The 14497-nt window shown below is 37.8% G+C and overlaps 1 protein-coding gene across 2 annotated transcripts in view; it reads left to right on the top strand.

The window, feature by feature from the left end:
- LOC106876201 (netrin-1) overlaps positions 1–14497 on the top strand; it is a 387684-nt gene that overhangs the window by 157707 nt on the left and 215480 nt on the right. For both annotated transcript variants that reach the window (XM_014924662.3, XM_014924671.3), the window contains exon 2: positions 5382–5570. In XM_014924662.3, coding sequence (XP_014780148.1) covers positions 5382–5570 — 189 coding nt within the window. The remainder of the gene's footprint in view (positions 1–5381; positions 5571–14497) is intronic.

The following is a 14497-nucleotide window of genomic DNA, read 5'->3' on the forward strand; positions in this document are numbered from 1 at the left end:
TTTATGGCGAGAGATTAGTTATAAATTAAATCGACCCAGTACTTAGCTGGTACTTTATTAGAAAGCGGGATTGGAACTCAGAGCGCGATGATTTAGGGACGTAATGAAATAACAAAATCGTTTGCAAGGCATTTTGTTTTTTGCCAGTCTCAATGATAATTTGTTTGTCTAACTTTCTAACTCTCAGTTCCCCCACTCTCTCTCTCTCTCCCTTTCTCTCTCTCTCTCTCTCTCTCTCTCTCTCTCTCTCTCTCTCTCTCGTATGTATATATCTTTATGTATGATCGTACGTTTGTCTATGTGCGTGTTTACGTGCACACACAAGTCAATCTATCTATCTATCTCTCTCTCTCTCTCTCTCTCTCTCTCTCTCTCTCTCTCTCTCTCTCTATATATATATATATATATATATATATATATATATATATATATATATATATATATATATATATCTGATTCTGACTATCTGCCTGTCTGTATGTCTTTCGGTCTATCTCTCAATTTATAGATGTGTGTATGTGTGCGTGTGTGGGAGTGCGTCTGTGTGCGCGCGTGGTGTTCCATGTACATAAAGAAGAACAACAACCCCAACACACATATTTAGGAAATACCGTCGCTACCATAAGTCTGCATATATTACATTTCTCTGATCTCAAGCTTCCCATTCTCGAGAGTAATCCTCCCCGCTAGTTTGCCCTTCCCTTTTCTCCAACACTATATATATATATATATATATATATATATATATATATATATATATATATATATATATATATATATATATCCGTTTATCTGTTTGTCTGTCTATCCACACATCATTTATTTGGTTTGTTTCTTTTTGTGGTTTTTCGTCATTTTTGAATGTTTGTATACGTGTCCCGTTGTTTGTGTTGTTGCTGTTCACGTGTTGTATCATAAGAACCTTACACCAAAATGCGCAAAGTCTGAGCTAATATGTAGACATGTCTAAATACCTACACTTACACACATGCATATATACTTACAAGCATGCATGTGTACATAGATACGTACGTGCATACATACATACATACATACATACATACATGATGATGGCCGTCCACTCGTGACCGAGGAAGACCATTGCGACCTTCAGGAACATTGTGCGCTCTAGGGCTAACTTATATTTTGCATTTGCGGCTCCGTTGTTTGCTAATGAGCCCTGCTCTTGACAAGCATACACGACTGCAAATATTGCAGATAAAACTTTCCCCATTCACTATATGAGCCGTGCGCTTTCGCGCAGATCGCTTAAGTTCTTCATGCTGGATACGTGCTCTCTCAAAAGTGTCGATCCCCTCCTTAACATGCTTCCTCCATCCGTGGCGATGACAGGCGTTGTTCTCCCAGTCAGTGTTCTGCATATCACAGGTCTTTAACGAGGACTTGACACAGTCTTTAAAGCGCAGCCTTGGTTTCCGCCGGAGTCTCCTTCCATTCACAAGTTCTCCATAAAGCATCTGCTTAGGAATCCTGTTATCCTTCATTCTAATAAGGTGTCCATACATACATACATACATGCATAAAACAAAACAAAGATATGCACATGCACTGACTCCAAAACACTTGCACATATACACACATACATGCACAACTACCCTGTTGATGTTGAAATTCCAATGGATGAGCCTCAGACCAAGATTAGAAACCGGATCATTCTTCATTGATAAAAAAAAATCTAGAAATAAAACTAAGCAGCATATACGCCTACACACATTGCTAGAAAGAAGCATTGGAATGAGTCATTGATAATGCAATGTGAGGCCCGTATATGACTCTTGAGTCCCGCCAAAGATTTGCACATTTCATTACATAATGCACTTTTTGCTGGCTGGCAGAAGGAACGGATGCGATTGTATGAAATATTTTGACATGTCTTTTTAATTCTCCAACTGAAAGGCAAACATCTTCACAGGTTGCACATGTTCTGTTATCCCTCTAAATGTGTTGATTTGCTCTTTATTTCATTTTCCCACTCACCCGTATGTGTGTTTGCATATATATATACATATAGGGAAAATAAGGGATTAACACAAGTTTATATTGTTGTTCCGATGCGCACAATTATGGTTGTTTGGAGTTCTGCGATAGAACTTCCAAAAGCATATCATATAGATGCTCAACCACAAAGGATCCTGATGGTGAAGCGCGTGTATGAACTTTAATATAGACTTATTTTTACCCACTTTTGCTCCGAAGTACATAACTGGTATTACTGTTCTGCACGGTAGTTAATTAACAACTATACAGAAAGCAGACTGGGTTGTGAAAATCTATGTGGGGCTCTGAACATAACAGTAGAAGTTGTATATCTATTCGTACACACAATATCTACTATATATATATATATATATATATATATATATATGTGTGTGTGTGTGTGTGTGTGTGTGTATCTATCTATCTATCTATCTATCTATCTATATATATATATATATATATATATATATATATATATATGTAAATATATTTGGAGGGACTTTTTCTCAAAGAGTTAAGATTGAGAAAAAATCATCTCTCCAAATATTATATCTGTATCAAGGAATTTCCAAAACACTCCAAATATATATATGAGGAGACCCCCCTTCGGTCATGAATGACCATGGGATTGCAGTTAGAAAGTTATCCTCCGAGGCACAAGTCCGAGCAAGGTGGTTTGTGGAAGGCCAGCAGTCACCCATACATAACACCCTCCCCTCTTCACACCACTGATGTTATCCAAGGGAAAGGTAAAGGCCTATACAGCTTGGCACCAGTGACGTCGCAACTCATTTCTACAGCTGATTGAACTGGAGCAATGTGAAATAAAGTGTCTTGCTCAAGAACACAACACGCAGCCCGGTCCGAAAATCGAACTCACAACCTCACGATCGTAAGCTCGACGTTCTAACCACTGAGCGATGCGCTTTCACACGCGCTTTCACACGCGCACACACACACAATATATATAGACATTCCTCCATGGCTAGATTTAATTTGCGTATACAGATTTAATCTGCGATCCATGGGACGAGCCGTTTTAACGTTGCGTCCTGCCCGAAGCTCGTCGAAACGCCGGTGTTAAAACGTGGGTAGCTGACGAAGTAGAATGTTCTCTATGTGGCTCGTGTGTTCTCGTCTACGTTTGTTTGCAATGTCCTGTACCCAGATATGCACCTATACATACAGGTGGATGTCGGTATGCACATACCTGTACGTATATATGCATATACTCATTTACTTTTGTTTTTATATATATATATATATATATATATATATATAGATATATATATATATATATATATATATATATATATATATATATATATATATATATATATATATATATATATATATATATATATATATATATATATATATATATATATATATATACACCCACACACATAATATGACTGTGGTGTTGTTGATTCAGCTCTGACTGAGCAGTACTCCGATCTCAGTCATTGCAGCTGTGACAATCTCGACTTGCGTAATTTTCTTCTGATCTTATTTATAAAAAAAAAATTTTTTTTTAACTTAGTTTTAAAGCATAATGTTTCTAGAATAACGTTACCGGAAGTGTCGGGTTTTTTTGTTATAGGGTTAGGCTATGATTTAAACGTTATTTCGGGTTTCTGATCTGCATCAGAAGATGGAAGAGAGAGACAGACAGAAGGTGGTGCTGTCGCCCTTAGCTACACTCCGAACAACAGTTGAGTATATATGTGTGAATGTGTATGTGTGTGTGAATATGTGCGTGTGTGTATGTGTGTATGTGTGAGTGCTTATGTATATACATGTGTGTGTGCGTGCCAAAAGCAGTAAAACTATAATATTTATAATTTCAAATGACATATATGATGTTCTATGCAGTCTAACACTATGTCTTAAGTGTCAATCACACCATTTACTGCTATCTTCATAGTGCCGACCTTAAGAAGTAGCAGCGATATTTATGAGTTGTTGCTCCCCCGACCCGTTTTTCATTGATATTTTTGGTCAATATCATTTACAACAAAAACAACATTCAGGTAGTCATACCACTTGATATTATCCTCCTTTGACATTTTTACATATTTTTTATGAACTGAGACGACGTTTTGATAGGAGGATATAGCTTCCAGTTGGTGCTTGCAGTTTTCATGTAAGCAGATATATGTATATATTTTATCAAACATGACCGATGTTCACGTCTGCTGGATATTACAGCGTCTAATATCTACAACAAACACAGTTGTATGTATTATTTCCATATCTCTTATCTTATAACAAACATTCACAGCGATATGTTACTTATAAATAAACGACTAAGGCAAGTATGTTGGTAGTGTCTCTAGATTTGTTGACATAATCAAATAACATTCTATATTAAGAGCCACCAAGCGTTTCGTTTGTTCGACCTGCTAGCAATAGTAACCAAACCTCCTTTAAATCTATCGTTTTAATAAACGGCCACATTTACAGCGGCTGTATCTTGTAATAGGTACACTATATTTTAAACCAATGGAAGGCGGCGAACTGGCAGAAACGTTAGCACCCCGGGCGAAATACGCAGCGGTAATTCGGCTGAGTTCAAATTCCGCCGATGTCGACTTTGCCTTTCATTCTTTCGAGGTCGATAAATTAAGTACCAGCTACGCACTGGGGTCGATGTAATCGACTTAATCCCTTTGTCTATCCTTGTTTGTCCCCTCTATGTTTAGACCCTTGTTGGCAATAAAGAAATAAGAAATGTTACCACGCCGGGCGAAATGCTTAGCAGTGTTTCGTCTGCCGTTACGCTCTGAGTCAAATTCCGCCGTGGTCGACTTTACCTTTCATCCTTTCGGGATCGTTAGATTAAGTACTAGTTGCGTACTGGGGTCGATGCAATCGACTGTCCCCTTCCCCCCAAATTTCGAGCCTTGTGCCTAGAGTAGGAAAGAATATTTTAAATCAACAGTTCTCAATCGAGGCCCATATAATATTTTGTTGTGAAAGTATATGCGCAATAAATTAGTTATATTTCTATAACGCACAAAGTACTTTCACAATTTTTTTGGTACAATTCCAAATAATATTTTATAAAAATATATTAGAATTTTTTTTAATACGGGGGTCCGGTAGAGTAAAAATAGAAACCGAAAGGAATCCACACGTAAAAATGGTTGAGGTGTTGAGATCAACTGTTTTAAATAAAGACAGGGTGGTCACATCAGGCTTAAACACGGCAGTTAATAAGTCGGCTCCATCAAACCTAACCTAGGTGAAACAACAATAACATCTTTTTTTCATTATTTTTACTTCTTTAAAAAGACTCATTTTTAAATTTGATAGACTGTATATATATACTTATTTCTTCCACATTTATATCTCTACTTCTTTCTATTTCTTTCCTCTAGGATGCAAATGTAACCAGCACGCCCGCAAGTGTCACTTCAATCGGGAGATTTACATCCTTTCCGGCTACAAGAGTGGTGGCATTTGTGTGAAATGTCGCCATCATACTGATGGACGCAAGTGCAACTACTGCCGACCTCTCTACTACAGAGACCATTCGAAGCCCATTCACCACAAAAAAGCTTGCAAAGGTAAGTCACGAACATCTTTCTCCAATACATATGTCGTTCTCATTTTTGATTTTATTTACATTCATCCATTCTTTCCTTTTTTTCTTTCGTTTTCATATTGTTCTCCCATCTCGCTTCTAAGTCGCTTTCAACAAATGTGTATTTAATAGGGTTATGTGTACATTATAAGTCTATTAACTTCACATATTGTATGTTTATGAACATTATCTTTCGATAAGCAATATTTTTTCTAACATCTTAGTGATGATATGCGTGTAAATGTATACATACACGCATACACACACATTGTGCATATATATATATGTATGTATATGTTTATGCATATACACATGTAAGTATGTATGTATGTATACATACCTATCTATCTAGCTCTCCTCTTTATTCGTATATATAGATGTGTACATATGTGTGTGCATATATGTATATATATATATATATATATATATATATATATATATATATATATATATATATATATATATATGTGTGTGTGTGTGTGTGTGTATACGTATAAATATACAGATACGCGTTATATGTAAACGTACGTGGGTGTATATATATAATCATACATAAAATTTGTGTCCCTGTGTCAGCAATCATTAATGTCTCTCCTAAAGAGGTCGACTTCGCATTTCATTCTTCCGAATAGAATTAATAAGCGCCAATGGTATGCTAAGTCGCAGTAATCAACTATTCCACCACCACCACCACCACAACAACAACAACCACACCCAACATCACCGGCACAACCAACACCACCAATCCCTCACACCATCAAGAAACTCCCATTCCTACCACCAACATCATCAACACCCTCCCACCACCACTACTACCACTCTCCCACTAGCACCATCCCATTTCACACGGGTAACTCTGCCAAAGTGGTGACCGTATGCTATTACTAAAAACCATCGTTGCATTGCTATAATTTTTTATAGATAAGATGGTGCCCCAGTAAGGCTGCACTTCATTGACGAAAACATGTAAAGGATAAAAGATAAGGCGGCGTGCTGGTAGAGTCGTTAATACGCCGGGCAAAATGGTTAGCGATATTTCGTCCGTCTTTACGTTTTGAATTCAAAGTCCGCCGCAGTCGATTTTGCCTGTCATCGTTTCAGGTTCGATAAAATGAAGTACAAGTCGAGTACTGGGGACGTGTAATTGACTACCCATTTTCTCCAAAATTTCAACCCTTGCGCCAAAAAAAAAAAAAAAAGAGGAATATTATTTTTATAAAACTTAGATATGAAAATCTAAGGAAATATCAGACTATTTTAATAAACATTTTACTTAAACGCAGGCATGACTGTGTGGTAAGAAGGTTGCTTCCCAATCACAGTTCCGGGTTCAGTCCCACTGTGTAGAACCTTGGGCAAGTGTCTTCTACTATAGCTTCGGGACGACCAAAGCCTTGTGAGTGAATTTAGTAGACGGAAACTGAAAGAAGCCTGTCGTATATATATATATTTATACATGTTTGTGTATGTGTGTAAATTTGTGTCTGTGTATGTCCCCCACTATCGCTTGACAACCGATGTTTGTGTGTTTACGTCCCTTTAACCTTGCGGTTCGGCAAAAAGAGGCCGATAGAATAAGTACTAGGCTTACAACGAATAAGTCCTGGGCTCGATTTGTTCGACTAACGGCGGTGCTCCAGCATGGCCGCGGTCAAATGACTGAAACAAATGAAAGAATACAAGAATATGTATATATTTATGTGTGTCTTTATCTGTGTTCGTCCCAGCAACACCGCTTGACAACAGGTGATGATGTTTACATCCCCGTAGCTTAGCGGTTCGGCAAAAGATAGAATAAGTTCCAAGCTTATAAAACGTAATTACATTATAAGACGTAAATACATTCGACTAAAAGTTCTTCAAGGCGGTGCCCCAGCATGGCCGCAGTCTAATGACTGAAGCAAGGCAAAAAGGATTATGTATGTATGTATGTATGTATGCATATATATACAATGTCACGTACGTATAATATTCGTTGGGGGTTTGTTTGTAGAACTCAATCCGCTCATTGACAAAGCAGTAATGCTCTTTTGTCAAAATTGCTCTTGGGTCTGTGGCTATCGAAACTGATTGGTGTACGCACGCGCAAGTGTATGCTAATTGCATATGTATATGTTCTTGTGTGCATGCGTTCAGCTCAGGAACCTCAAATGGAGAATCCTCGGAATGTTTTACTAGCACTAGTACTACAAATGTATCATGGGATATGGCTTTCTTGAGAGAAAACAGCTCTGACTTGCATACACTCCGAAGTCCGCGGAAATATTCCTTCGTTATTCTAAGCTTCAAGCACAGCACAGACATATGCAATACTATCGTCGATTCCTAGGTATTCAAGGGAGAGAGAGGGGGGGCACTGATATCCGTATTCTTTGCCCAGTTGACAATCTTTTCTCGTTTAAGCATTTATCCAGACGAAAGTCCGTTCCTATGTCTTACGAGAATGTTGTAACCAGCTCTGTCTCTTGGTGTCGTAAATGTTACTCGAATACAGCTTAAAAGCCCTCAACAAAAAAGATGCGGGTGACTTTAATTTTTCTTTCATCTGTAGATTCTATCATTCAACGTTTGAATTTCCTGTTAAGTTTTTTAACAGGTCTGAGAAGAGGTTCACTGCTAGGACGAAAAGCATTACAGATAAACTGATTATCGCTCTGTATTATTGTTGTTGATAGCTTAATTCTGCTAGTGACTATGAAGGTAGCTGTATTGTTGTGTACCATGTTGTTTTCAGTCTCTTAATGGCGTCGGTAAAGCAGTGGGGACTTTGACAAGGCGTAGTAAATTACTCTAGGATGGATGGATGGAAAACAACATAAGTAACAGTAAACAATACAAGACTGTAGGAGTATGTATGTCTACAGATAGATGTCAATGCAAGATAGAAAAATAGATAGATTGACAGATAGAGAGAGATTGCGGGGGAACAGAATGTTGTGTGTGTATGTATGTGTTTGACGATATACATGTGCATGTCGTTTTGTGCGTATGTGTATGTGTGTGTTCAGAAAGGCATATAATAGAGCATGAGTATATGATTATTTGTGTGTATGCGCCTGTGACTATGTATGCATGAGCGTGTGTGCATTTGTATATATGTAAGTATGTGTGTGTGTATGTATATATATGTCTACCGTTCAATCTCACTTTTTATATGTATGTATATGTGTGTGTGTGCGTGCATATGAATGTATGTATGTATTTATGTATGTGTGAGTATACGTGTAAAATTGTCTGATGCGTGTGTGAAGCTCGGGTGAAATAATATTGTGTAGCCGACATATGATATTAGATAGCAATGTCGGCAGGAGTCGAAAACAAAATAACAACACCAGCCTCACACACACACACACACACTCACACAGATACATATTCACACACGTAAGCACATTACAGACATATGATATACAAACATACATACATGAATACATGCACGCACACATACACACACGCACACACACACACACACACACACACACTCACACACACACACAGAGTAATGTATGCTATTTTGTTGTACGGTGAGGGCGGGGTAATATTTGTTTATTTACGCAGCTTCCTGAAAGGGGAAAAGGCTGTGATGGTCGAATCTTTCAGACAAACACAAATAAGCTGAAATCTGGTAACTAAGAAAGAGAGAGAGTAGGGGAGATGGGTGGGAGAGAGAATGGAGAAAGGGAGGAGGAGGAGGGCAGCTGATGACGATGGGCTTTCAGCTAATTATAACCAGTTAAGTACACCATTCCACTTGAAACGGCTTCGAGTTCTTCTCCTCCCCGTGCCATTCTCCACCACCTTTGCGTTAACTTCTCTGAGACATTATCAGGAAGATGATGCGCGTTTTAGGGCTGGGATGGGTTGGAGCGACGGAGGAGTTCGAAGCTGATGTCTTTTAAGGAACTCCATCATTCTTCCAAAAAAACATTTCTGTTTTCTAAACACATACCTGAAACAAGAACACACATGGGTTAATGTTCACTACAGCTGTTTCAAACGCATTTGTTATCCATCAATAATTCAATTACATCATGAAAAAACAGTTTGCTGTCCTGAATGTTAAAATACCTCGATTCTAATGAATCCTACAAATGCTTAATAATACATACAAACATATATGTGTGTGCATTTATCTATATATTACTTCGAAACGGTCTAGGGTGAAGGACTCTGACGAAACTGCATCGACCATGATGCTAGATTGCGTATCCAGCAGTGTGCAGTCGCTGCAGTTGAAACATGTGTAGTTCCGGGGAAATATGCTGTAAATAACTGTTAAAGTATAATTGTGGATGTAAAAAAATCAGCATTCTCCTGATCATTGCTAATGTTATATATACATACACACACAAACGCACTCACACACACACACACACACACACACACACACACACACACACACACACACACACACACACACACACACACACACACACACACACACACACATATATATGCATATATATATATATGAATATACATATATTTACATGTAAATTCAAAAAGGGATAAAAATCTTTTACAAGAATTTTATCAAGAAGCCAGTGTGTAAAAAAATTCATAAGGGAAATTTCTATTCCCAAGAATATAATTATTCGTTTATATTTATATAAGGGGCATTACTACAGAATAATGCCACACAGTGGACTTCCCAAAATAAACACATTTAGTACCGAATGCCAGGAAAAACAACCAACAGAAGAAGACCAACTTTCTTTTAAATAACTCAACTATGCATAGTTGAGTTATTTAAAAGAAAGTTGGTCTTCTTCTGTTGGTTGTTTTTCCTCGCATTCGGTACTAAATGTGTTTATTTTGGGAAGTCCACTGTGTGGCATTATTCTGTAGTAATGCCCCTTATATAAATATATTTACATGTATGTATGTATGTATAACATTAATAATGATGAAGAGAATGCCGATTTTTCATACCCACAATTATATTTAACAGTTATTTACAGCATATTTCCCGGACCGACGCGTATATTTAAATGGACACACACACACACACACACACACACACACACATCTGCTGAAATGGTTCTTTAATAAATGCGGTTAAGGAATCCTCACTGTTGTCATCGTTGTTCTTCTTTAGCCTTTGTAGTACGTTCTACAGGACACAATGATCAATGGCAGTTTAACTGTGACCACCTCGTCGTATTTTTTTAATCCAGATTTAGTCTATCCACGAAGCATAATCTAATGCTCCTTTCCTATTTCTAAGATGGAAAGGTGAGATTTGTGGAAGAAGAGAATGCTAGTTCTAGCAAGTCAAACGATCGACGTACAAGTTCTCCTGTTGGTTCATAGAGTGAGGAGAGAGGCTGTGATTCACCTGGATTCAACCGCTCTCTACATTGATAAATAGAGCGAAGCCCTTGGCAATATATATAGAAGTTTCTACACATTACTTCTATCAGAGTGTGTGTGTGTGTGTGTGTCTGTCTGTCTGTGTGTGTGTGTGTCTGTGTGTGTGCGAGGGAGTTTGTATGACATTTGGTCAAACATTCGACTTAGTACCTGCTGACTACGAATACAGAATACATAGTCATCAACTCCTGCTCGGTGTTTTTTCGCGGGCCTAAGGTATAAACGTGATATATGTGTACATGTATGTGTGCGCACGCGCGTATGTATGCGTGCGTATGTAAGTGGTGTGCGCACGATGTATGTATATATTTATATATCTTTGAGAAAAGGTATGAACACCACAGTCTCATTGCTCTGTGGTAAGTAGCTTGCTTACCAACCACATGGTCTCTGGTTCAGTCCCACTGCGTGGCACCTAGGGCAAGTGTCTTCTACTGTAGCCTCGGGCCGACCAAAGCCTTGTGAGTGGATTTGGTAGACGGAAACTGAAAGAAGCCCGTCGTATATATGTATATATATATATATATATATATATATATATATATATATATATGTGTATATATATATATATGTATGTGTGTGTATATGTTTGTGTGTCTGTGTTTCTCCCCGCAACATCGCTTGACAACCGATGCTGGTCTGTTTAGGTCCCCGTAACTTAGCAGTTCGGCAAAAGAGACCGATAGAATAAGTACTAGGCTTACAAAGAATAAGTCCTGGGTTCGATTTGATTCGACTAAAAGTGGTGCTCCAGCATGGCCGCAGTCAAATGACTGAAACAAGTAAAAGAGTAAAAGAGTTACTAAAGACTAAACACTATTCTAAGGAATACAAATAAGACATTGCGGATCATACTAGTCAATCATTTGAACAAGAGAGAGAAAAGCACAAGGTTTCGGCAAGTAGTCGAAACCGCTTCGCCCAAGGTACATTTTACCGAAAATTTTACTTTTCAATAAAACTGACTTTGAGTGACGTCCATTTTAACAAATGGACAGAATTGTTTTTAGAATCGGTTTCTATCAACTCTCCAACGGACATAATTTCTAGTTCTAAATGAATACTTTGTAAGATATGTTTTCGTTAAATTAAGAACAGAAATGTATGCAAATGGAAGCTTTCTCGTAAGATTTGTCTCTATTTCTCTATTACAAGCTCTCATGTATTTCGATGTCACACTTTCGTCTCCATTAGCTTAACATGTGTTTTGATAGAATCTTCGGTTGTTTTTTCTATCGTATATTCAAGAGACGCCCCTCTTAACTTAGTTCTCTGTTTGACAGCTGTTACTTTCTTACAAGATTTGGAATTAAAAAAAAAAAATTTCTATTTAGAAACGTAGCAAGAAAAAATAGCTTGAGGCCCTTGCTCCAAACATGGCTTTATTTCTGCTGACATAAATAAACGAAAGAACTAAATAACTATAAGAAAATAGCTACATCCCTTAAAACTGATATCTCTATCAATAATAACAGTATCAACATCTCCATAACCATTACACTAAGCCCTTTAGATAAGGCATTCTAAGAATAATTACCAATTTTTAAAGGAAAATTACAGAGGGGAATCACAAAAGCTGTTTTGCCGGAATTTGAACCAGAACCTAAAGAGTCGCAACTCGATACAGCAAGGTACCTTACCTGTCGATCTTCCCATAACGTTTATATATCTGTTCGATTAAGACTGATTTTGGGGTACACTGTGTACTGTAGTTCGGGGTACACTATTACAACAAAAGAATAAATGGGTCTCTTCGAGTAAGGCAGATCTAGGATGAAAAAACAACCCCTTTATTGAAAAGTAATGTTTGTTGCCAATTCAGCGTGACTGTTCCATGCAGAACTTTGTTACTACGTTTTAACCTTAGGAAAATATCTTTTCCAGATGGTTACCGACACACAACCTGTGTCTGATATATTGCGAGTAAGAGAGCGAACTACTCCCCTCCAGCGTAACAAGACCAGTAGACCAGAACTGCATTTAGGGTCTTACGCTTCCTCAGTACTGGAAATTTACCTGCTAGAGATGGCAGTCATTCGTCCTCATTCGCTGTATATAAACAAATAAGCGACAATCAGCCGCTGGTCTTGCAACAAGCAAAGTAGCAAGTTCTAAAGTCTCTATAAGAGATGTAAGTAGTTGTTGTTCTTGGCACTCCGTCGCTTACGACGTCGAGAGTTCCAGTTGATCCGATCAACGGAACAGCCTGCTCGTGAAATTAACGTGCAAGTGGCTGAGCTCTCCACAGACATGTGTACCCTTAGCGTCGTTCTCGGAGATATTCAGCGTGACACAGTGTGACAAGGCTGGCCCTTTGAAATACAGGCACAACAGAAACAGGAAGTAAGAGTGAGAGAAAGTTGTGGTGGAAGAGGACAGCAGGGTTCGCCACCATCCCCTGCCGGAGCCTCGTGGAGCTTTTAGTTGTTTTCGCTCAATAAACACTCACAACGTCCGGTCTGGGAAACGAAACCGCGATCCTATGACCGCGAGTCCGCTGACCTAACCACAGGGCCATTGCGCCTCCACTGATGTAAGTAGTAACAATACTGAAAAATAATGTTTATTGCAATATATTAAATTTAAAGGTGGAGTATGGTCAATTAGATCTACAAAAATGCTGAGCTGATATTTATTTTAACAACTTCCCAGATTGAAAGGCTAAGTTAGATTTAATGGTATTTGAAATCAGAACGCAAGGAGCCGTAGCAAAAACCCGCAAGGCATTTTTGCGCAACGTTCTAACGATTTCGCTAACTCACCATTCTGTTTGGGCTAATTACCGATCCCCTACTTTTCGAAATGCGAGGAAAATGAAAACTAAAGTTTAATCTTCGTTTAGGAGTGTGAAACAATGAATTCGATCAACACTTTACACCTGTTATTTGTAGAGTTTTCTAAATATTCCGACAAGAAAAAAAATGTTGCAGATTTTTTAAACGGTTATCAAGAATTCTGTTGTAAATGTTAAGTTCTTAGAGAGCTCATGCGAGAAAACAATACATAGAATATGAAATAAAAATACACCAAACATAGAAGAAAATAACTGACGTGGTTGTTATTGTAGCTCATAAGGATTCAAAGAATCAACACGGTTACAAATTTTGGCAAAAGTCCAACAATTTTGGGGTATGGGGACAAGTCGATTACATCGACGGATCTAGTTTAAAACGGGGGCACCAGTTTTCATTAATGTTTTATGTAGTGTTTTTGGTACCGAAAGACTTTCAAACTTCGTATTTTGTGTTATAGAACAGAAAAAAATTTTGGTATTCGAATTTATTTCATGTAAAAAATTGTCTTATTTCGATAATTTCTACTAATCACTGACGTCTATTCAGTTGAAAACAGTTAGCGCTGTAACGGTGTATATCGTATTAATCCCCTAACCCTAACTAGACTGTTAACCCTAACTCTAGAATCCGAACTCTAAAATTGTTACACACATAGATACGCACAGCGTAATTTATTATATAAACAATATATGCGTATAAATTACGATTAAACCGGATGAAATATGTCACAGGGAATAACATTTTT

This window comes from Octopus bimaculoides, chromosome 8 (genome assembly GCF_046866305.1).
Source record: "Octopus bimaculoides isolate indiv1 chromosome 8, ASM4686630v1, whole genome shotgun sequence".
Classification (NCBI taxonomy): domain Eukaryota; kingdom Metazoa; phylum Mollusca; class Cephalopoda; order Octopoda; family Octopodidae; genus Octopus; species Octopus bimaculoides.